The sequence below is a fragment of the Heptranchias perlo genome, chromosome 2 (assembly GCF_035084215.1).
Source record: "Heptranchias perlo isolate sHepPer1 chromosome 2, sHepPer1.hap1, whole genome shotgun sequence".
Lineage (NCBI taxonomy): Eukaryota > Metazoa > Chordata > Chondrichthyes > Hexanchiformes > Hexanchidae > Heptranchias > Heptranchias perlo.
The window spans coordinates 171,000,164-171,025,697 of record NC_090326.1 but is presented as its reverse complement, the minus strand read 5'-3'; the positions used below and the strand labels follow the sequence as shown (position 1 = coordinate 171,025,697).

The window sequence follows — 25,534 nt, the reverse complement described above, 5'->3', positions numbered from 1 at the left end:
AGAGTCTAACCACCTTCCCTTGACATTCAATGGCATTACCATCGCCGAATCCACCACCATCAACATCCTTGGGGTCACCATTGACCAGAAACTTAACTGGACCAGCCATATAAATACTGTGGCTACGAGAGCAGGTCAGAGGCTGGGTATTCTGCGGCGAGCGACTCACCTCCTGACTCCCCAAAGCCTTTCCACCATCTACGACGCACAAGTCAGGAGTGTGATGGAATACTCTCCACTTGCCTGGATGAATGCAGCTCCAACAACACTCAAGAAGCTCGACACCATCCAAGATAAAGCAGCCCACTTGATTGGCACCCCATCCACCACCCTAAACATTCATTCCCTTCACCACCGGCGCACTGTGGCTGCAGTGTGTACCATCCACAGGATGCACTGCAGCAACTCGCCAAGGCTTCTTCGACAGCACCTCCCAAACCCGCGACCTCTACCACCTAGAAGGACAAGAGCAGCAGGCACATGGGAACAACACCACCTGCACGTTCCCCTCCAAGTCACACACCATCCCGACTTGGAAATATATCGCCGTTCCTTCATTGTCGCTGGGTCAAAATCATGGAACTCCCTTCCAAACAGCACTGTGGGAGAACCGTCACCACACGGACTGCAGCGGTTCAAGAAAGCGGCTCACCACCACCTTCTCAAGGGCAATTAGGGATGGGCAATAAATGCTGGCCTCGCCAGCGACACCCACATCCCGTGAACGAATAAAAAAAAATGTTGCCAGGACTGGAGAATTTTAGCTGTGAGGAAAGATTGGATAGGCTGGGGTTGTTCTCTTTGGAACAGAGGGGGCCGAGGGGTGATTTAATTGAAGTGTATAAAATTATGAGGGCCCTAGATAGAGTGGTTAGGAAGGACCTAATTCCCTTAGCAGAGAGGTAAATAACCAGGGGGCATAGAGTTAAAGTGATTGGTAGAAGGATTAGAGGGGAGCTGAAGAGAAATTTTTTAACCCAAAGGGTGGTGGGGGTCTGGAACTCACTGCCTGAGAGGGTGGTAGAGGCAGAAACCCTCAACTCATTTAAGAAGTACCTGGATGTGCACCTGAAGTGCCGTAACCTACAGGGCTACGGACCAAGTGCTGGAAAGTGGGATTAGGCTGTGTGACTAATTTTCGGCCGGTATGGACACGATGGGCCGAATGGCCTCCTTCTGTGCCATAAATTATCTGTGATTCTATGTCGCCTCTGGCTCTTTTGCTTGATCACCTTAATTCTGTGTCCTCTGGTTACAGACCCTACTGCCACTGGAAACAGTTTCTCCTTATTTACTCTATCAAAACTGTTCATGATTTTGAACCCCTCTATCAAATCTCCCCTTAACCTCCTAAGGAGAACAACTCCAATTTCTTCACCTAACTCAAGTCCCTCATCCCCGGCACCATTCTAGTAAATCTCTTCAGCACCCTCTCTAAGGCCTTGACATCCTTCCTAAAGTGCGGTGCCCAGAATTGAACACAATGCTCCAGCTGGGGTCTAACCAATGTTTTATAAAGGTTTAGCATAACTTCCTTGCTTTTATACTCTATGCCTCTGTTAATAAAGCCCAGGATCCCAAATGGTTTTTTAAGAGCCATCTCAACTTGTCCTGCCACCTTCAAAGATTTGTGTACATATCCCCAGGTCTCTCTGTTCCTGTGCTCCCTTTAAAATTGTACCATTTAGTTTATATTATCTCTCCTCATTCTTCCTACCAAAATGCATCACTTCACACTTCTCTGTGTTAAATTTCATCAGCCATGTGTCTGCCCATTTCACCAGTCTGTCTATGTCCTCCTGAAGTCTGTTACTATCCTCCACATTGTTTACTACATTTCTGAATTTCATGTCATCTGCAAACTTTGAAATTATACCTTCTATAGTCAAGTCCAGGTCAATAATATATATCTCAAAAAGAGCAGTGGTCCTAATACTGACCGCTAGGGAACACCACTGTATAGAGTCATAGAAGTTTACAACATGGAAACAGGCCCTTTGGCCCAACATGTCCATGTCACCCAGTTTATACCACTAAGCTAGTCCCAGTTGCCTGCATTTGGCCCATATCCCTCTATACCCATCTTACCCATGTAACTGTCCAAATGCTTTTTAAAAGACAAAATTGTACCCGCCTCTACTACTGCCTCTGGCAGCTCGTTCCAGACACTCACCACCCTTTGAGTGAAAAAATTGCCCCTCTGGACCCTTTTGTATCTCTCCCCTCTCACCTTAAATCTATGCCCCTCTCGTTATAGACTCCCCTACCTTTGGGAAAAGATTTTGACTATCTACCTTATCTATGCCCCTCATTATTTTATAGACTTCTATAAGATCACCCCTTAACCTCCTACTCTCCACGGAAAAAAGTCTCAGTCTATCCAACCTCTCCCTATAAGTCAAACCATCAAGTCCCGGTAGCATCCTAGTAAATCTTTTCTGCACTCTTTCTAGTTTAATAATATCCTTTCTATAGTAGGGTGACCAGAACTGTACACAGTATTCCAAGTGTGGCCTTACTAATGTTTTGTACAACTTCAACAAGACATCCCAACTCCTGTATTCAATGTTCTGACCAATGAAACCAAGCATGCTGAATGCCTTCTTCACCACCCTATCCACCTGTGACTCCACTTTCAAGGAGCTATGAACCTGTACTCCTAGATCTCTTTGTTCTATAACTCTCCCCAACGCCCTACCATTAACGGAGTAGGTCCTGGCCCGATTCGATCTGCCAAAATGCATCACCTCACATTTATCTAAATTAAACTCCATCTGCCATTCATCGGCCCACTGGCCCAATTTATCAAGATCCCGTTGCAATCCTAGATAACCTTCTTCACTGTCCACAATGCCACCAATCTTGGTGTCATCTGCAAACTTACTAACCATGCCTCCTAAATTCTCATCCAAATCATTAATATAAATAACAAATAACAGCGGACCCAGCACCGATCCCTGAGGCACACCGCTGGTCACGGGCCTCCAGTTTGAAAAACAACCCTCTACAACCACCCTCTGTCTTCTGCCGTCAATCCAATTTTGTATCCAATTGGCTACCTCACCTTGGATCCCGTGAGATTTAACCTTATGTAACAACCTACCATGCGGTACCTTGTCAAATGCTTTGCTGAAGTCCATGTAGACCACGTCTACTGCACAGCCCTCATCTATCTTTTTGGTTACCCCTTCAAAAAACTCAATCAAATTTGTGAGACATGATTTTCCTCTCACAAAACCATGCTGACTGTTCCTAATCAGTCCCCGTCTCTCCAAATGCCCGTATATCCTGTCTCTCAGAATACCCTCTAACAACTTACCCACTACAGATGTCAGGCTCACCGGTCTGTAGTTCCCAGGCTTTTCCCTGCCACCCTTCTTAAACAAAGGCACAACATTTGCTACCCTCCAATCTTCAGGCACCTCACCTGTAGCTGTCGATGATTCAAATATACTTCCCTCCAGTCTGAAAAACAACTGTTCACCACTACTCTGTCACTTTGCCATGTTTGTATCCACATTGGTGTTGTCCCTTTAATCCCATGGGCTTTCATTTTTTCCGTTACCTCATCAAAGAACTCAATCAAGTTTGTCAAACACGATTTTCCTTTAACAAATCCGTGCTGACTTTCATTTATTAGCCCAGACTTTTCCAAGTGCCAATTAATTTTGTCCCGGATTATTGTCTCAAGAAGTTTCCCCACATTAGGCTGACTGGTCTGTAATTGCCGGCTTTATCCCTCTCCCCCTTTTTGAACAGGGGTCTTAACATTTGCAATCCTCTAGTCCTCTTGCACTGCCCCCATATCTAAGGAGGATTGGAAGATTTGCCAGAGCCTCCATAATTTCCACTGTTATTTCCCTCGTAACCTAGGATGCATCCCATCTCGACCTTTGAGAACTGCCAATCTTTAAAGTACCTTCTCTTTATCTATTTTTAGCCTATCCAGTATCGCTACTACATCGAGTTACATCGAAACAGCAACACGCCTTTTGGCCCGCTGCTCTATGCCGTTTATGCTCCACATGAGCCTCCTCCCTCCCTCCTTCATCTAACCCTATCTGCATATCCTTCTATTCCTTTCTCCCTCATGTGTTTATCCAGCTTCCCCTTAAATGCATCTATACTATTTGCCTCAACTACTCCTTGTGGGAGCGTGTTCTACATTCTTACCACTCTGGGTAAAGAAGTTTCTCCTGAATTCCGTATTGGATTTATTAGTGACTATCTTATATTTAGTTTTGGACTTCCCTACAAGTGGAAACATTTTCTCTACGTCTACCCTATCATTATCTTGAAGACCTCTATCAGGTCACTCCTCAGCCTTCTCTTTTCTAGAGAAAAGAGCCCCAGCCTGTTCAGCCTTTCCTGATAAGTATATTCTCTCAGTTCTGGTACCATCCTTGTGAATCTTTTTTGCACCTTCTCTATTGCCTCTATATCCTTTTTATAATATGAAGACCAAAACTGTGCGCAATACTCCCAAGTGTGGTCTAACCAAAGTTCGATACAAGTTTAACATAACTTCTCTGCTTTACAATTCTGTCCCACTAGAAATGAACCCCAGTGCTTGGTTTGCCTTTTTTATGGCCTTATTAACCTGTGTTGCTACTTTTAGTGATCTCTATATCTGTACTCCAAATCCCCTTGGCTCCTCTATCTCATTTAGACTCTTATTATCCAAGCAGTACATGGCCTCCTTATTCTTCCTACCAAAATGCACCATCTCACACTTACCTATATTGAAATTTATTTGCCAATTACGCGCCCATTCTGCAAGTTTATTAACGTCCTCTTGCATTTTGACGTATTCTTCCTTTGTATTAACTGCACCCCTCCAATTTGGTGTCATCTGCAAATTTTAAAATTGTACTTCCAATTCCGGAATCCAAATCGTTAATGTAAATTGTGAACAGTGGTCCCAGCACCGATCCCTGTGGAACACTACTTCCCACCTTTTGTCAGTCTAAGTAGCTACCATGAGAACGTAAGAACATTTGAGATAGGAGCAGGAGTAGGCCATTTGGCCCTTCGAGCCTGCTCTGCCATTCAATCAGATCATGGCTGATCTGATTCTGGCCTCAACTCCACTTTCCCTCCTGTTCCCCATAACTTTTGATTCCCTTGCTGATCAAAAATTTGTCTAACTCAGCCTTGAATATATTCAAGGCTATGACTCGGCCTCCACCACTCTTTGGGGCAAAGAATTCCAAAGATTCACAACCCTCTGAGAAGAAATTCCTCCTCATCTCCGTGTTAAATGGGCGACCCCTTATTCTGAGACTATGCCCCCTAGTTCTAGATTCCCCTATGAGGGGAAACATCCTCTCTCGGCATTTACCCTGTCAAGCCCCCTCAGAATCTTGTATGTTTCAATAAGATCTCCTCTCATTCTTCTAAACTCCAGTGAGTATAGACCCAACCTGTTCAATCTTTCCTCATAAGACAACCCTTCCATACCCGGAATCAACCTAGTGAACCTTCTCTGAACTGCCTCCAATGCAAGTATATCCTTCCTTAAATAAGGGCACCAGAACTGTACGCAGTACTCCAGGTGCAGTCTCACCAGCACCCTGTACAGTTGTAGCATGACTTCCCTGCTTTTATACTCCATCCCCCTTGAAATAAAGGCCAATCCATTTGCCTTCCGGATTACCTGCTGCACCTGTATGCTAACTTTTTATGTTTGATGTACGAGGACACCCAAATCCCTCTGTACCGCAGCATTTTGTAGTCGTTCTCCGTTTACATAATATTTTGCTTTTTTATCTTTCCTCCCAAAGTGGATGACTTCTCATTTTCCCACATTATATTCCATCTGCCAAATTTTTGCCCACTCGATTAACCTGTCAATATCTCTTTGCAGACACTTTGGGGGTGATTTTAACCCCAGTTGTTTTTTGGATCGCGACCGCAACCCAGCTTTATTTCCAGGTTTAACGTTGGCACATAAAAGTACAGGCTTCTCAGTGGGAGTTCAAAGTCCGAAAATTTTGCAGTTGCAACCCAAAAAAATTATTTTCAACTCCCACCCGCCCGTTCTTGGGGTTTAAAATCACCCGCTTTGTGTCCTCCTCACAACTTACTTTTCCACCTATCTTTGTACCATCAGCAAATTAGGCCACAGTACACTCGCTTCCTTCATCCAAGTCATTGATATAGATTGTAAATAGTTGAGGCCCCAGCACTGATCTCTAATAGGGTAATAATAGTGGGGGATTTCAACTTCCCCAATATTAACTGGGATACTCAGAGTGTAAAAGGCTTAGAGGGTACAAAATTCTTAACGTGCATCCAGGAGAGCTTTTTGAGCCAGCATGTAGAAAGTCCGACAAGAGAGGGGGTGGTACTGGACCTAATTCTGGGGAATGTGGCCGGCCAAGTGGAAGAAGTGCTAGTAGGTGAGCACTTTGGTGACAGTGACCATAATTTGGTGAGATTTAAGGTGGTCATGGAAAAGGACAGGGAGGGGCCGGAAATAAAGGTTCTAAATTGGGGGAAGGCCGATTTTAATAGGATAAGGCAGGATCTGGCCAAAATGGACTGGGATCAGCTGCTTGTAGGAAAATCCGCATCGGAGCAATGGGAGTCTTTCAGAAGGGAGATTGAGACCATACAATGGCAACATGTTCCCGTAAAGGTCAAGGGTGGTTCCAAGAACTCCAGGGAACCTTGGATGTCAGGGGATATACGAGAATGGATTAGGAAAAAAAGGAGGGCTTTTGGCAGATACAAAAGGCTAAAGACGGAGGAAGCCCGAGAGGAGTACAAAAAGTGCAGGGGGATACTTAAAAAAGAAATTAGGAGATCAAGGAGGGGCCATGAAATAACACTGGCGAGCAAAATAAAGGAAAATCCTAAGATGTTTTATAAGTATATTAAGGGTAAGAGGATGACTAGGGAAAAAATAGGGCCCATTAGGGACAAAAATGGCAATCTGTGTGTGGAGCCGGCAGATGTAGGAGGGGTTCTAAATGAATTTTTTGCATCTGTTTTCACTATGGAGAAGGACGACGTCGACATAGAAATACGGCAGGGGGACTGTGATATACTCGAACATATTAACATCGAGCGGGAGGAGGTATTGGCGGTTTTAGCAGGCCTAAAAATGGATAAATCCCCAGGCCCGGACGAAATGTATCCCAGGCTACTGTGTGAGGCAAAGGAGGAGATTGCGGGGACTCTGACACATATATTCAGAACCTCTCTGGCCACAGGGGATGTGCCAGAGGACTGGAGAACCGCTAATGTAATACCATTATTCAAGAAGGGGAGTAGGGAAAAACCGGGGAACTACAGGCCAGTGAGCCTAACATCAGTGGTAGGAAAATTATTGGAAAAAATTCTGAAGGACAAAATTAGTCTCCACTTGGAGAAGCAAGGATTAATCAGGGATAGTCAACATGGCTTTGTCAAGGGAAGATCATGTCTGACTAATTTGATTGAATTTTTTGAGGGGGTGACTAGGAGTGTGGATGAGGGTAACGCAGTGGATGTGGTATACATGGATTTCAGTAAGGCCTTCGATAAAGTCCCGCACAGGAGACTGGTCAAGAAGGTACGAGCCCATGGAATCCAGGGTGCCTTGGCACTTTGGATACAAAACTGGCTTAGTGGCAGAAGGCAGAGGGTGATGGTCGAAGGTTGTTTTTGTGACTGGAAGCCTGTGGCCAGTGGGGTACCACAGGGATCGGTGCTGGGTCCCTTGCTGTTTGTGGTCTACATTAACGACTTGGATATGAATGTAAAAGGTATGATCAGTAAGTTCGCTGATGATACAAAAATTGGTAGGGTGGTAAATAGCGAGGAGGATAGCCTCAGTCTGCAGGACGATATAGATGGGTTGGTCAGATGGGCGGAACAGTGGCAAATGGAATTTAACCCGGAAAAGTGCGAAGTGATGCACTTTGGAGGGACTAACAAGGCAAGGGAATACACAATGAATGGGAGAACCCTAGGCAAGACAGAGGGTCAGAGGGATCTTGGTGTGCAAGTTCACAGATCCCTGAAGGCGGCGGAACAGGTAGATAAGGTGGTAAAGAAGGCATATGGGATACTTGCCTTTATTAGCCGAGGCATAGAATATAAGAGCAAGGAGGTTATGATGGAGCTGTATAAAACACTGGTTAGGCCACAGCTGGAGTACTGTGTGCAGTTCTGGTCGCCACACTACAGGAAGGATGTGATCGCTTTGGAGAGGGTGCAGAGGAGATTCACCAGGATGTTACCAGGGCTGGAGCGCTTCAGCTATGAAGAGAGACTGGGAAGATTGGGTTTGTTTTCCTTGGAGCAGAGGAGGCAGAGGGGGGACATGATTGAGGTGTACAAAATTATGAGGGGCACAGATAGGATGGATACTAAGGAGCTTTTTCCCTTCGTTGAGGGTACTATAACAAGGGGACATAGATTCAAGGTAAAAGGCGGGAGGTTTAGAGGGGATTTGAGAAAGAACTTTTTCACCCAGAAGGTGGTTGGAGTCTGGAACTCACTGCCTGAAAGGGTTGTGGAGGCAGGAACCCTCACAACATTCAAGAAGCATTTGGATGAGCACTTGAAATGCCATAGCCTACAAGGCTACGGACCAAATGCTGGAATATGGGATTAGAGTAGACAGGGCTGATGGCCGGCGCGGACACGATGGGCCGAATGGCCTCTATCCTTGCTGTATAACTCTATGACTCTATGACTCTACAGCACCCCACTAGTTACAGATTACCATCCTGAAAATTACCCCTTTATGCCGACTCTCTGTTTTCTGTTAGTTAGCCAATCCTCTATCCATGCCAGTATATCACCCCCAACGCCATGAGCTCTTACCTTGTACAGTAACCTTTTATGTGGCACCTTATCGAATGCCTTTGGGAAATCCAAATACACTACATCTACTGGTTCCCCTTTATCCACCCTGCCCGTTACTTCCTCAAAGAACTCTAATAAATTTGTCAAACACAATTTCCCTTTCATAAAACCATGTTGACTTTCCTTGATTGTATTACGAGTCTCTAAATGTCCTGCTGCTACTTCCTTAATAATCGATGCTAGCATTTTCCCAATGATAGATGTTAGGCTAATTGGTCTATAGTTACCTGCTTTCTGTCTCACTCCTTTCTTGAACAAGGACATTACATTTGCGGTTTTCCAATCCAGAATCTAGTGAATTTTGGAAGATTACAACTAATGCATCTACTATCTGGAAATCCGTTTCCAGTGGTGTGCCACAGGGCTTGGTGTTGGGTCCCTTGCTGTTTGTGGTATATATTAATGATTTGGACTTGAATGTTGGGGGCATGAAATTTGCAGATGACACAGAAATTGGCCGTGTAGTTGATAGTGAAGAGGATAGTTGTACACTCCAAGAAGATATCAATGGGTTGGTGGAGTGGGCGGAAAAGTGACAAATAGAGTTCAACCCGGAGAAGTGTGAGGTAATGCACTTAGGGAGGGCAAGCAGTAAAAGGGAATACGCAATAAACAGGAATATATTGAGAGGGGTAGAGGAAGTGAGGGACCTTGGAGTGCATGTGCACAGGTCCCTGAAGGTGGCAGTACAGGTAGATAAAGTTGTGAAGAAGGCATACGGAATGCTCTCTGTTATTAGCCGAGGTATAGAATACAAAAGCAGGGATGTAATGATGGAACTGTATAAAACGCTGGTAAGGCCACAGCTGGAGTATTGTGCGCAGCTCTGGTCACCACATTACAGGAAGGACGTAATTGCTCTGGAGAGAGTGCAGAGAAGATTTACAAGAATGTTGCCAGGGCTTGAAAATTGCAGCTACGAGGAGAGATTGGATAGGCTGGGGTTGTTTGCCTTGGAGCAGAGGAGGTTGAGGGGAGACTTGATTGAGGTGTACAAAATTATGAGAGGCCTCGAGTAGACAGGAATGAATCCAAAACTCGGGTCCTGAATCCGATGGCTGGGGAGTCCAGAACCAGGGGTCACAGTCTCAGGATATGGGGTATGCCATTTAGAACCGAGATGAGGAGAAATTTCTTCACTCGGAGGGTGGTGAACCTGTGGAATTCTCTACCACAGAAGGCAGCGTAAGCCAAGTCATTAGATGTATTGAAGAAGGAGATAGATATATTTCTTAATGCTAAAGGAATCGAGGGGTATGGGGAAAAAGCAGGAACAGGGTACTGAGTTAGATGATCAGCCATGATCATTTTGAATGGCGGAGCAGGCCCGAAGGGCCGAATGGCCTACTCTTGCTCCTATTTTCTATATTTCTATATGAAGCAAGGGTAAAAACCAAACCATCAATTTTAAACAAGTAAATAAACCCAATAGGATAAATTTACTAAGCTGAGAGGTAAAAGAAACTAAATTGATATTTATGGTGATTCAGTTAGCAATAAAGATAAATAAATAACTGCTATGTAAACATAAAAGTCAAGAGTCCAAAAATCTATCGATCTCAGCCTTGAATATACTCAACGGCTGAGCATCCACAACCCTCTGGGGTAAAGAATTCCAAAGATTTACGACCCTCTAGAGTGAAGAAATGCCTCCTCATCTCAGTCCTAAGTGGCTGGAAAGGAACCTGGAAAGGGAGGATGAACAACTAGTTGTCATGGTCCATGTTGGGACCAACAACATAGGAAAGAACAGGGACGAGGTCCTGCTAAGAGAAGATCAGGAACTAGGAGCTAAATTAAAGCATATATTGGCCTTTGAGGGGGTGCAGTATGACACCGAGGCTAAATGGATTAGATTATGACACCAGAATGACACCGAGGCTAAATGGATTAGATTATGAGGAAACGTTGCATAGACTAGGCTTGTACTCCCTTGAGCGTAGAAGGTTAAGGGGTGATCTAATTGATGTGTTTAAGATGAAAGGGGAGTCCAGAACAAGGGGGGGTGGGGGCATCACCTTAAAATTAGATCTAGGCCATTCAGGAGTGATGTCAGGAAGCACTTATTCACACAAAAGCTAGTGCAAATTTGCAACTCTCTCCTCCAAAACACTGTTGTGGCTGGGGGACAATTGAAAATTTCAAAACTGAGATTGATAGATTTTTGTTTGGTAAGGGTATTACGGGATATGGAGCAACAGCCGGTAAATGGAGTTGAGATACAGATCAGCCTGATCTAATTGAATGGCAGAATAGGCTCGAGGGGCTAAATGGCCTCCTCCTGTTCCTGTGTTCTACCTGGGGCTATTTACTAGTACCCATCTGTGATTGTTTAACAGGGAATGAAGAGTTTCCCCCAGAAATTATGTGGTTAATGGCGCTGCCTGGTGCCATACAGACCAGGAATGTCTAGGTTTCATTCTCGGCCCGTGCTGAGTCTGGTGATCTCAGCTAGGGGGAGTACTAAATTCACCTCATCATTCCTGGAGAAAATTGAGCAATGGTCCCCCTTCTGTTCACTTTCCAGTGGGCCCAGCTGGAAAGTACACAGGTGAGGAGAGAATGGTGAAATCCCGATGATTGATTAAACTACCAACACTTGCCACCCAGGCTCACACATTGCTGGTGAAGCCACATTTATTGCCCAGGAATAGGGTGGTGATTGTTTTGAAATCGAGTGACTTGCTAGGCCCCTCTTTGGAATCAACCATGAAGTGTTAGACTGGAGTCACGTGTAGGCTAGATCATGTTGGGCTGGAGGTTCCCTTCCTTGAAGGATATTAGTGAATCAACTGGGTTTTTATGAAAGTTTTTATCTGGTGCCAGCCCACTATTTAGTAGATATTTTTAATTTCAAATTGTCACGGTAGGTTTTGAACTCATGACCTCTGAGTTGCTCATCCCGTGCCATTAGCCATATCTATAAACAGAAAGGAATACTGAATGAGTTACTGGAGGGCTTAATGGTACCAGTGCTGCTATACCCCAACATGAGTAAGTGTAAATGAGGTGTAATAGTTGTTAAAATTGGATAGCCATGTGGTGAAGGATAGAATACTAGCGCCTGGTCTTTAGTTGCTTCCAACCTTTATTCACAGAGATTCCCCTTACACATGCACCATACTCTAGATTAAGATCCCATATGTTACCTTTAGCTCAATAATCCCTCCAGTGGCCCAGTGATTAGGTAGAAAATCTTCCCTATCATGGTGCTGTAGGAATTTGTGTGTTCTTGTTTATCTTGGGTAATTGACGCTTATTTTTCTTTTTCTTTCCCTTTCCAGTTCCTGAGAGTGAGGACAGTCGCGGGATCAACCTACTACTGCAAATCTGGGATGTCCTTCACTGGGAATTTGATCGAGCGATTCATGCTGGTGGATTGTAATGCTGTTCTCTGTGGCTCCTACAGGTAAGTAACATACTGTGATGATCCTTTTCCTGAATACTCAAGCTCTGAAGTATGCAGGGTGCTAACCGATACCCAGCTATCACATTCAATGCAAGTCAGCCAACTCTCACAGGAAAAACCTGTTTCCAATATGTGCAGCCTAACTGAAGAGTTTATACTCTGCCAATACCAATTTCCCTCTTCTAACAGTGTCAACTGTTGCTGGGTGTTGACTATTTATCCAGTGAGGGCCTCGCATTTGAGCCTCATAAGAACATAAGAAATAGGAGCAGGAGTAGGCCAATCGGCCCCTCAAGCCTGCTCCGCCATTCAATAAGATCATGGCTGATCTGATCCTAACCTCAAATCTAAATTCATGTCCAATTTCCTGCCCGCTCCCCGTAACCCCTAATTCCCTTTACTTCTAGGAAACTGTCTATTTTTGTTTTAAATTTATTTAATGATGTAGCTTCCACAGCTTCCTGGGGCAGCAAATTCCACAGACCTACTACCCTCTGAGTGAAGAAGTTTCTCCTCATCTCAGTTTTGAAAGAGCAGCCCCTTATTCTAAGATAATGCCCCCTAGTTCTAGTTTCACCCATCCTTGGGAACATCCTTACCGCATCCACCCGATCAAGCCCCTTCACAATCTTATATGTTTCAGTAAGATCGCCTCTCATTCTTCTGAACTCCAATGAGTGGAGTCCCAATCTACTCAACCTCTCCTCATATGTCCGCCCCCTCATCCCCGGGATTAACCGAGTGAACCTTCTTTGTACTGCCTCGAGAACAAGTATGTCTTTTCTTAAGTATGGACACCAAAACTGTATGCAGTATTCCAGGTGCGGTCTCACCAATACCTTATATAACTGCAGCAATACCTCCCTGTTTTTATATTCTATCCCCCTAGCAATAAAAGCCAACATTCCATTGGCCTTCTTGATCACCTGCTGCACCTGCATACTAACTTTTTGTTCTTCTTGCATTAGGACCCCCAGATCCCTTTGTACTGCAGTACTTTCCAGTTTCTCGCCTTTAAGATAATAACTTGCTCTCTGATTTTTCCTGCCAAAGTGCATAACCTCACATTCTCCAAAATTGTATTGCATCTGCCAAATCTCCGCCCACTCACCCAGCCTGTCTATATCCCCCTGTAGGTTTTTTATGTCCTCCTCACTCTCCACTTTCCCTCCCATCTCTGTATCATCTGCAAACTTTGATATGTTACACTTGGTCCCCTCCTCCAAATCGTTAATATAGATTGTAAAGAGTTGGGGACCCAGCACCGACCCCTGCGGAACACCACTGGCTACTGGTTGCCAGTCCGAGAATGAACCGTTTATCCCAACTCTCTGCTTCCTGTTAGATAACCAATCTTCCACCCATGCCAGAATATTACCCCCAATCCAGTGATTCTTTATCTTGAGCAATAATCTCTTATGTGGCACCTTGTCGAATGCCTTCTGGAAGTCTAAATACACTACGTCCACTGGTTCCCCTTTATCCACCCTGCACGTTATGTCCTCAAAGAACTAATCTTGTCTTCTCTCACACTTTACAGTGTGGATTGCTGTAATGTGATCAGCCATGATCTGATTGAATGGCGGAGCAGGCTCAAGGGACCATATGGCCTACTCCTGCTCCTATTTCTTATGTCCTTATGTAACATTGTCCTTTCAACTCCAGACTTAGTCAGTCCAGGCTGATGGGATGAGAGTTTCTCTGCTTAATTTAAGGGCCATGTATGAAATGAACTTGGGATGTGTGCCTGGGCCCGAGCCCTTAACACTTAATTGCACATTCTGGGCAACAAAGGGCACTAAATCTAAAACTACAAAGGGGCATACACAGATTAACTGAGTGGGCAAAACCATGGCAGATGGAGTTCACGGTGGAGAAGTGTGAGGTCATCCACTTTGGATCCAAGAAAGACAAATCAGAATATTTCCTAAATGGCGGAAGACAAGGAGCTGTGGAGGACCGAAGGGATTTAGGTGTCCATGTACGCAAATCACTAAAAGCTAGTGCACAGTTTCAAAAAGTAATGAAAAGGTCTAATGGAATTTTGTTTTATATTCATTCTTGGCAGGCATTGGTAAGTAGGGCTCACGCAATGGGAAGTGGCTAAGTACCATATTCGGTTGTGACCTCTTACCTGACGTGGTCAGTTCATAGGTTTGGTTTCGTAGGCAGCTGTGGTACTCATCCCCGTCCCCATCCCCATATCCAATAGGTTTAATAGAATGAGAATATTTTTTGTATAGTTCTGGAGAGTAGAACTGTAATCACTCTTCATTGATCTAGACGGAATGATGATTCATGTAAAGGCTGTTTTTAATTCCTCTTTCTTCACCCTGCAGTTTTATGTGGTCCTTTGAGAAGATTCATCGCAGTATTGTTCAACGGTTTCAGGGAGAACTTGTGGCAATCTTTGATGAAGAATTTCGGATTCTTTTTGCCCAGTCAAACCCTCTCCCTGGGGTAGAGAATTCAATGCCAGACATGGATAACTATTACACCGTGGCACCGTACCAGTCTTTTGATAGACAGCGACACAAACGAAACCTGGGATTCATGCATCAAGAGGACATGCTTTCACAGCACTCTGGCTATTCATGGGCAGAGTCGGATCCTGAACGCTTTCCCCACAGTTTTAGACAGGATAACATCCACAGGCATACCCAGGAGGGAGCTGGCATCAGAGGCTACATGAAGCAGTTTACACATTTTCAGCAGGAGAAAATCCAGTTTGATCCCACAGCTAGTGCTATTCTGAGGGCAAACCGGATGGAAATGAACTCGTACAAACGGAAAAGTTATGCAGAAGGGACTTTGGAAAGTTATGATACTAGGGAAAATCGATATGAACGAATAAGTGATCACTATGATCAATTAGATGCCAGATCTGAGCATTTATACAGGGAAAAGATGCATCCTTTAGAGCCTGGAATGGGAAGGGAGAGGTTCAACTCATTTGACAGTAAGCATCTAATAGGTGGTCAAGGAATACTTGAACGATTTAGGCAAAACAGAGCCGGTATGCATCAGTATGGTGAGTCAGTGGAACAACCAAGGCACAGATATGAGCCAAAGAATTATGAGGAGACTTACCTGTCTGGTTTACCACACTATGCACCTCTAGCAAACTATGAACCTTGCAACTCCTCCAAAGCAATCAGGCATGGTTCAAGTGATCTAGAGCTGGTGAGTGATGGAAGACTGGGTCAGAAAATACAGAAGCGACCCAACATTGGCCAGTCATATTCCTGTCAAAAGTCTCCAACTCAGAAACAAGTTGTGGATCCAAAAATGCTCTTCCAGGAGTCCAGTCTGGGCCGAAATTCCGATGATCAGCCCACCAAACATGGGCTGAGAAGATGGAGAATTGGCTCTTATCTTAGTACTTATCAGGATGAGCACCCAGATCTACTTGAAGAGGGCATTCCTGCACCAGATGAACTGCTTCAGGATTCAAAGAACCCAGCTCCTTTTGAGACACCCTTGTTCAGAGATCCTCCCCAGATTACAAGTTATAAACGCTTGGATCTGTACAACTCAAAGTTCCTAAAAACAGATTTGTTTGACAGCCAATCTCTGTTATCAGATAAAGGAAATGAGCGGGAAGTCAAGCTGGCGAAGCATGAGTCCATGCGTAGCAAGTTCAACCCAATGCTGCAAAGGGGCTCCAGGTTGCGTTCTTCACTGATCTTCAATTCTTCAAAAATAGAGCAGCATATCCTACAAAAAGGAAAAACAAATTTGAGCATCAGAGAGCAGATACAGAATGAAGGAAAGGAATCTGAAGAGATGCAGGAACCAACAGCAGCTGCAGATTTCCAGGAAAATAGTAGCAAGCAGGTGCTCAGTAATGACCAGACCAACCAAATCCAACATTTGGTGCCTGCCAATGCCTTGCCGAGTGAGACTGCCAAAACATCAGAATCAAATCCAAAAGAGGTTTTTGGTGTGAAGTCACCAGACTTGGACATGAGTAGGCAGCAGAGTGATTCTGGTTTGGGTAGTTGTGTCCCAGATGTGCATTCCAGCACCCTACATAGAGCAAGGCCAAAAGTAGATCTTCAACTGAGCAAGAAGGTTCAAGATGTCATTAACAAAATGACTCAACAAACATCATTATCAAGAGAAATTAAACCACCACCTGTTGTACAGTCTGAGAAAATTGAAAAACTGCCTCTGGAAAAATCTGGAAAGATCATCCATTCTCCACCTGTGCAGCAGAGCCTCCAACTCTCTCCACAGCCAAGGCCCCAACTCTCTCCACAGCCAAGGCCCCAACTCTCTCCACAGCCAAGGCCCCAACTCTCTCCACAGCCATGCCCCCAACTCTCTCCACAGCCATGCCCCCAACTCTCTCCACAGCCATGCCCCCAACTCTCTCCACAGCCATGCCCCCAACTCTCTCCACAGCCATGCCCCCAACTCTCTCCACAGCCATGCCCCCAACTCTCTCCACAGCCATGCCCCCAACTCTCTCCACAGCCATGCCCCCAACTCTCTCCACAGCCATGCCCCCAACTCTCTCCACAGCCATGCCCCCAACCTTCCTCTCAGCCAGGCTCCCAACCCTCTCCTCAACTAGGTCTCAAATGCTTGCTTCAGCAGGGCGTCAGGCCTTCTCCTCAGCCAGGTCCCCAACCTTCTCAACCAGCTGCTCAAAAGAATGCTACCAACCCCAGTGAGATTCTGAGCTCCTCAGGATCCACTGAAGTTCACAAAAGACCCTCTTCCACCTCTACATTGGGGGCGATCGATGACAGTTCACCAAAAGTTAAGCTGCATTCATCTGCTGTGTGTTTGGACACAAGAGAGAGTAAAGAGGATGAGGCAGGAGGGGAACCTGGAGTTTTGAATTTGATCCCAAAGGTCTCATCAAGATTGAAAGGTTTTCTCAACCTCCCTGGTGACAGAAAATCAAAAGAAATGCCCAGCAACATAGTGTCTGGGCAGCCTCCCACTTCCGCCACAGAGAATGAGAAGAATCTTGAAACAACACCAAAAAGCGACCATAGGGAGGCAGTGCCTTCCAGCTCCGAGAAGGAGGAGAAACCACGCAGGTCGCCAACCAACCCCACAGCAACCAAAGGTGCACAGACGTTCCAAGGGAGCAGGTATTCCACATCTACTTCCAACGTCCTGTACAGCAGTAACCTTCGAGATGACACCAAGGTCATCCTGGAGCAAATCTCGGCCAACAGTCAGAAGAACCGGGCCGAGAATGCCAAAGTGCAGCATCCCACCATCAACGAGGTTGATGGCCCTGGAGGCTCAACAGAGCACAAGGTTAGCCCAGAGTCAGATAAGACAGACTCTGATAAAACGCAGCAGAGTGAGGTATCATCGATGTTTGAAAGCCTGATTAAAAACAAAGTCAAAGCGCGGACCTCACCCGATCAGACAGACCCTCTAATTAAGAGGATGGAAAGTTTTCGAAAGGAGAGACGGGTATACAGTAGGTTCGAAGTCTTCTATAAGAAAGATGACTCTTTGAAAACAGAGGACACCTCTCCAAGGGAACAAAGTGATGGAACACGAGATTCCAAGGACATAGATGGTGGAGACAAGAAGAAAGCTGGAAAGTTTATTCCCAAGATTTTTGGGACATTCAGGAGGTTTTAATGCTGCCTGTGACTTACCAAATGGTGCAGCTAAACTACCAACACCTGGACTGCTTGATGCTGGGTGCTAATGGTGGTGATTTTAGAATATGGGGCACTGATCTAAACTGTAGGCAACAGCCAACCAAATAGAGATACTTAAAATATCAAATTTTAGATCAGTACGGCAAAACTAGGAACATAGCACTGAGACCTGGTCACTCCAGTGAAAGAATCTGGAGGGCTGGGTGTGAGTTTAAAGGCTATTTGATGGAGTCAAAAGGTCCCATGATATAAGCTGATTAATACACCAGGGCATAAAACGGCCACCTTTTACTCTACAATCTAACTTTTTTTTTAGTAATTCACGGTGTTGGCAGAATATAAACAATCCTAGAGAGAGGCAACAACCAAAATGAGGGGGAATGTCAATAGCACTGAGTAACTGACACATGCTTAAGAACATAAGAAATAGGAGCAGGAGTAGACAGTACGGCCCCTCGAGCTTGCTCCGCCATTCAGTAAGATCATGGCTGATCTTCAACCTCAACTCCACTTTCCTGCCCGATCCCCATATCCCTTAGAGTCCAAAAATCTATCAATCTCAGCCTTGAATATACTCAACAACTGAGCATCCACATTCCTCTGGGGTAGAGAATTCCAAAGATTCACAACCCTCTGAGTGAAGAAATTCCTCCTCATCTCAGTCTCAAATGGCCGGCCCCTTATCCTGAGAGTATGCTCTCTAATTCTAGACTCTCCAGCCAGGGGAAACATCCTCTACCCTGTCAACCCCCCTCAGAATCTGCATATCGCCATTAACATAGCTTCACAATGGAGGGGAGAGATTGGATACTGCGTAGGAACTGGAGGAAGAGTTGGAGGAGGAGATTGAAAGCTTGGTCAAAGAGGTTGGTTTTAAGGAGACTTTTGAAGGAGGTGAGAAGGGCCACGAGATGGAGGGACAGGAATAACTGCCTGAGTGTTATATTGGACAACAAGTGAGATGCTAATTTGCCCTAAGGTGCCAATGATGCCAAAGTTGTAGCCAGCCATATAAAAACGTACGTTTATAACGTGGGGTCATTTTCATTGGGAGGGGGCAGGGGTAAACTTGTTATTGTCCCAACTTTAAAAAGTAAAAATTGATACCAGACAATTAATATGTACATTTACAGTCAAACATATATAATACAACCATCTGTTTACTGTGTAGATGGGTTAGCGTTTTGGGCCGATAGTTTGTGATTCGTATGTGAAATAAAAAGCCAACAGTTTCAGTTACTAATTCCAGACTGATCAGTGTTAAAGCCTATTTTTTTTAATCTGTTGCACAAGCTAGTTCAGTTTAAATCTTTTTTCTTTCCATTTCCCCTATCCTCTCCTGAAAGTCAGGGGTCATATTTAGGATATGGCTTCACAGACACTGGCTGAACTCTCATACCGCACCAAAGTTGCCTCAATTGGGAGTGTCACCAGCCTATCTGACATCACCGTCTTGCTCAGTGTTCACGCACAGGCATTTTCCACCGAAGTGGGCACCCTGGCTGATTTTTCTCCTCCTGAGCCCAACAATACAGAGGCCAATTGTAGTGTCTCTGTTCTGCCCTGTCTGGTCTAACTCAGATCAAACCTGGTAGGGATTGAACTTGGGTCCTTCCTGGTGCGTGTGTGTATGCTTGCGCGCGTGTGTGTCCGTGCTCACTAGCCACAGGTGCTAATGAAAACAGTTTGAGTGGAATTATTAGGAGTAAAAAGGAATGAAAAGGTTGAAGGTTTGACTGAGAGAGGAAGGTGAAAGTATTTCATATTTACTGGCTGGGATTGGGGAGGGGAGGGGAGGTTACTTTCAATCAATTCTGATCTTATTTGTGATTAATTCAATATCTTTTTCATCTGCATGCCATTTACAATCGTCGCTTACCAAGGTTACCAATAATTGCCAAACCGGCAGTGGGCGCACTATACTGAGTTTTACTGCAGTCGGTAAGAGAAGGTTGGATGCAAACCAAGTTTGCTCTTAAATAGGAACAGCTATCCCATGAACAGACTGAGCTGGCGCTCGTTTATTGACCTGTATTCATACACAATATCTATACACTTTGATATGGTTTATGATATGCAAGGTTCAGATCATGTGCTGTTGGTTGGATTAACTTACTGGTTGTCTTCCCTACTTCCCTTACTTGGAAGTATTTTATATTTTACTGGCTGGGATTGGGAAGGGGAGGTTACTTGTCACTGTGAGTGTACTGATATAGGAAACCCCCTATTATAATATAGCAAATGGCTGCACTCTGCCTGTATGTCTGATTATAACTATATTTTGTCACAATGAATACTAAATGTAAATATTTTTGATATTGTGTAAGTCTGCTGCCTGTATACATTCACCAAAGGCTTTCATTGTGTATTAAATATGACGAGGGGAAGACTATCTGTAACAAATTCAAATCTTGCAGCTGTATTTTGATGCTAATATATTGAAGGTTAATTATCCAACATTATACAAAAAAACTCCTCCCACCCCACAGAGAAGTTGGAAAAGTTCAGAGATCTATCACAATGAAAAATCTATCTTCAACTCCAGTCCAGACAAATAGGTCTGTCTGTCCAAGAGTCCTGTGTGAAATGTGTTTGGGGCAGTTTTAACCCAGTGCACATTTACATGGGAGTGTTTGATGGGACAGTGTAGAGGGAGCTTTACTCTGTATCTAACCCGTGCTGTACCTGCCCTGGAAGTGTTTGATGGGACAGTGTAGAGGGAGCTTTACTCTGTATCTAACCCTGTACCTGCCCTGGGAGTGTTTGATGGGACAGTGTAGAGGGAGCTTTACTCTGTATCTAACCCGTGCTGTACCTGCCCTGGGAGTGTTTGATGGGACAGTGTAGAGGGAGCTTTACTCTGTATCTAACCCGTGCTGTACCTGCCCTGGAAGTGTTTGATGGGACAGTGTAGAGGGAGCTTTACTCTGTATCTAACCCGTGCTGTACCTGCCCTGGAAGTGTTTGATGGGACAGTGTAAAGGGAGCTTTACTCTGTATCTAACCCGTGTTGTATCTGCCCTGGGAGTGTTTGATGGGACAGTGTAAAGGGAGCTTTACTTTATGTAATCCATGCTGTACCTTCCCTGGGAATATTTGATATTGATACTGGATGCCTGAAATGCAAATCTCCTATTCTCCTGCACTGAGTGCCTTACATCAGCAAGCACAAAACTGACAGACAATAAAAGGGGGGAGGGGGCAGGTGGAGACAAAATCCACTTTCCCATAACTGGGAATATAAACTTGAAAAATGATGTAACAACTCAGGGAAAGAATGGTATAACATCAACCTCTAGTGTGAATTCACAGCAGACAGCAGCCTTAAGCTCAAGACACCAGTGTTCCCCACTTTCCTGGGCACCATGAGAGTCATGGGCTCAAGGAAGGATGTTTTGGTTTTTTTTAAATTTGTACTTTTATAACAGAAGAGGCAAAACAGAAAAAGATTTCAATTAAAATGGTTTTAGTATTTTGTATATATTTTTACATCTAAAAGGGGATTTATTACTCTGGAATTTATTACTTTTTATGTTAATGACATTCCACGTCTATTTGTCAAGGCTTTCTTAACCTCCTTCTCTGGCAAGAGCATTCTGTGTTCGCTCTTTTATTTAATTCCAGTTTTCTAGCTCGTGCTGGGTTCGGCTCAACGATTGCCGATTGCCAAGTGCCCTCCAGTATCTCGCCCAACTGGCCGTTCTTCCTGTGTGGACCCAAACAAGCTAATTCGCCATGCAAGACATTGCGGCCAAATCCAAGCATGTCCACACATGCTCACTTTTGCCCAGACTAGGGATGCTGTTAAACAATTGTAGTGCCCAAGTTGCTGAGACTGTTCTTTACCACGCCCCCCTGGGCTGCATTGAACTCTTGTTTCCTGCACAGAATTGTGGGTAATTGATGGTTGTGAAGACGCCTACTTCCTGTCTAAGGATGGCCAGTGATGATTGAGTATTGCCATGGGGCGTGGGCCTTTGGAGGTGGACTAGGGATGCAGAGCAGCAGCATTTACCCATAATCTTTAGCAAGAGCTTAGATGTGATGACAATCTGGATGAGTTAAATGAGAGATCACAGAGCAAATAAGCTAACAAAAAAACTGGATGTGTTTAAGGAGATCAATCCCCTCAAATTTACTGTGCCAAAATCTGCAATAGGTGGGCATTCCAACCTGGGGGAGTGGGCACAGCACAGACCAATGGAAACAAAGCAATAAGAATGCTTTAGCAAACATGTTAATATAACCAGAACAAGATTATTGCCATTTATAGATCTGCAATTTTCTGTATATCTCAGTACAATGTGTAATAAATCACATTCTCCTGTATTTCTGCACAATAAGAGCTAAATAAACAGTGTATGGTTTACATTGAGGCACTGCATGCATCTTTGAGTTTCCATTTCTATAAAACAAGTCGGGATTTTTGTGTGACAAACTTGCATCCATATTGCACCTTTACCATAGAAAAATATTCCACGGGGCTCACAGAAGAGCAAAAATGAACACCACGTATGAGTAGGGGAGGTAAGAGAGTTGACCAGAGATATGGGCTGGTGTTTAAAGGTGTGGAGAGAATGGGCAAGGTGGTGGGTGTTCCAGAGAGAAATTCTGAGACAGCTGAAGGCCCTGCTAATGTTGATGGAACAAAAAGAGGAAAATGGTCATGAGACCAGAGGAACAATGGCCTCAGAGATGGGCATAAGAGTGGAGGAGGTCATAGAGGTAGGCTGTATAATTTTTAATTTTGTTTTCAGAATGTGGGTGATATTGACAAGACCATAATTACTGTCCATCCCTAGTTGCCCTAAGAAGAATAAATGGGAAAGGTTAAGCCCAAGCACTATTTTAATTTAAAGCATACCTGCAGAACGAAGAAACATTTTTAAAAAATCAATGATCCATGGATAAATCGACCCCATCAACCTCTGCATCTCCTTGAAGAACAAAAGGTTTGATTTTAATGAGTTCTGGCTGTTTCACACACTAGCCACTGTGCGCACACACTGAGTAAAGAATGGGAGCCATAGAGGGAGTGGGAGCAGGAAACAGCTTGGAAGGGAGCAGGGAGAAGGAGACAGAGGTGTCGGGGAAGTCGGAGGAGGAATGTAGAAGATGAAGTGAGCGGAGAGGGGGAGTAGGAGATAAAGAGCCAACGAGAAGAGGTGCATGAGACAAAAAGCCAGAGAGAGGGTAACGCAGGAGACAAAGAGAGGGGGAACACAGGAGATAGAGTGAGGTAGCGGGAGATGAGAGAGGAGCTGGAGAATCCTAAGTTGGTAGAATATTGGAAGCAGTCCAATGAGAGGGTTATCCTATGAGTAGAATGGGCCTATACTCTCTGGAGTTTAGAAGAATGAGAGATGATCTCATTGAAACATATAAGATTCTGAGAGGGCTTGACAGAGTAGATACTGAGAGGTTGTTTCCCCTGGCTGGAGAGTCTAGAACTAGGGGACATAGTCTCAGGATAAGGGGTCGGCCATTTAGGACTGAGACGAGGAGAAATGTCTTCACTCAGAGGGTTGTGAATCTTTGGAATTCTCTACTCCAAAGGGCTGTGGTTGCTCAGTCGTTGAGTATATTCAAGGCTGAGATAGATTTTTGGACCCTAAGGGATATGGGGATCAGGCAGGAAAGTGGAGTTGAGGTCGAAGATCAGCCATGATCTTATTGAATGGCGGAGCAGGCTCGAGGGGCTGTATGACCTACTCCTGCTCCTATTTCTTATGTTCAGACCAGGAGAAGGTACCTGATCTACAGATGGGACTAACTGCTGTACTGATTTACAGATGGGGACTATTAAGACAATGAGAGGAATGCAGAATATGAAGAGAGAGGAGAGGGGTAGCAGGAAATAAAGTACCAATGAGAAAAGACAGCAGGAGATGACAGACCAACAACAGTACTGATCTGCAGGTGGGGATTAACGAGACAATGAGAGTGGGGTGCAGAAAATGAGAGAAATGGGGAGCAGGAGATAAAAAAGCCAACAACATTACTGACCTACAGATTGGAGCGCACCTATCTTCTTGCCATATCTTTCAATTCCTCCCCTCACCTGAAGCACATCCAATTGTCTTCTGACCCCATTTATACTGCCTGCTTCAATGTCCTTCCCTGCCAGCTTCTTCCATGGCTCAGTTACCTTTGAGTGAAAACATTCCCCTTGACTTCCCCTCTTACTCCTAAGTTCCTAATGTTTAACTTGTGCCCCAGGGATTTGGACCTTCAATGTTGAATTTTGTTAATCCTCTTGCTACTCATGAAAGTTCAGTTTAATCATCCAAAAAATGTCCTTTCTTTCAAAGTAAAGAAACTCAACATTCTTTTCTTTTGTACCATTTAATGTTCTCTCCTCCGCTGTGATAGCACTGACTGCTCAATGTGTTGTTGTCCTACCAGTACTAGTTGCTCTCTGGTATCTTGCTCATGTGTCAGGGGCATCACTGTTGAGCCTGATCATGTTCTCACCCAATGTAGGTATACAAACACCCACATACACTTCCACACACTCACACCCACACATACACACCTCTATACACACACACACACACCCCACTATACACACCCACTCACACACCTCTACACACACACACACACCCCACTATACACACCCACTCACACACCTCTACACACACCCCACTATACACACCCACTCACACACCTCTACACACACACACACACCCCACTATACACACCCACTCACACACCTCTACACACACCCCACTATACACACCCACTCACACACCTCTACACACACACACACACCCCACTATACACACCCACTCACACACCTCTACACACACACACACCCCACTATACACACCCACTCACACACCTCTACACACACACACACACCCCACTATACACACCCACTCACACACCTCTACACACACCCCACTATACACACCCACTCACACACCTCTACACACACACACACACCCCACTATACACACCCACTCACACACCTCTACACACACACACACCCCACTATACACACCCACTCACACACCTCTACACACACACACACCCCACTATACACACCCACTCACACACCTCCACACACACACACCCCACTATACACACCCACTCACACACACACACACACACACACACACACACAGAGACTTGCACACATCCACACACACCCCCACACTCACACACACACAACTCTACACACACACGCACACCCACGCACACTGCAAGAGCAATCCAGCTAGTCCCACTCCCCCGCCCTTTTCCCGTAGCACTGCAAATTTTTTCCCTTCAAGTCCTTATCCAATTCCCTTTTAAAAGCCCAGATTGAATCTGCCTCCACCACCCCCTCAGGCAGTGCATTCCAGATCACAACCACTTGCTGCGTAAAAAAGTTTTTCCTCCTGTCGCCTTTAGTTCTTTTGCCAATCACCTTAAAATACAGAGTAGATACAGAGAAATTATTTCCTCTGGTGGGGAAATCCAGATCAAGAGGGAATAAACTTAAAATATCAGGAAATACTTTTACACACAAAGGGTAGTGGAAATCTGGAACTCTCTCCCCAAAAAGGCTGTGGATGCTGGGATAATTGAAATGATCAAGACTGAGATTTTTGTTGGGTAAGGATATCAAGAGATATGGATTGAG

General features: G+C 44.8%; 1 protein-coding gene across 2 annotated transcripts in view; it reads left to right on the top strand.

Annotated features, from left to right (window-relative positions):
* fam83hb (family with sequence similarity 83 member Hb) overlaps positions 1-22,276 on the top strand; it is a 72,272-nt gene extending 49,996 nt beyond the window's left edge. For both annotated transcript variants that reach the window (XM_067969194.1, XM_067969186.1), the window contains exons 4-5: positions 12,144-12,268; positions 14,608-22,276. In XM_067969194.1, the coding sequence (XP_067825295.1) occupies positions 12,144-12,268; positions 14,608-17,884 (3,402 nt within the window). In that variant the 3' untranslated portion in view covers positions 17,885-22,276. The remainder of the gene's footprint in view (positions 1-12,143; positions 12,269-14,607) is intronic.
* Positions 22,277-25,534: the final 3,258 nt, after the last annotated feature.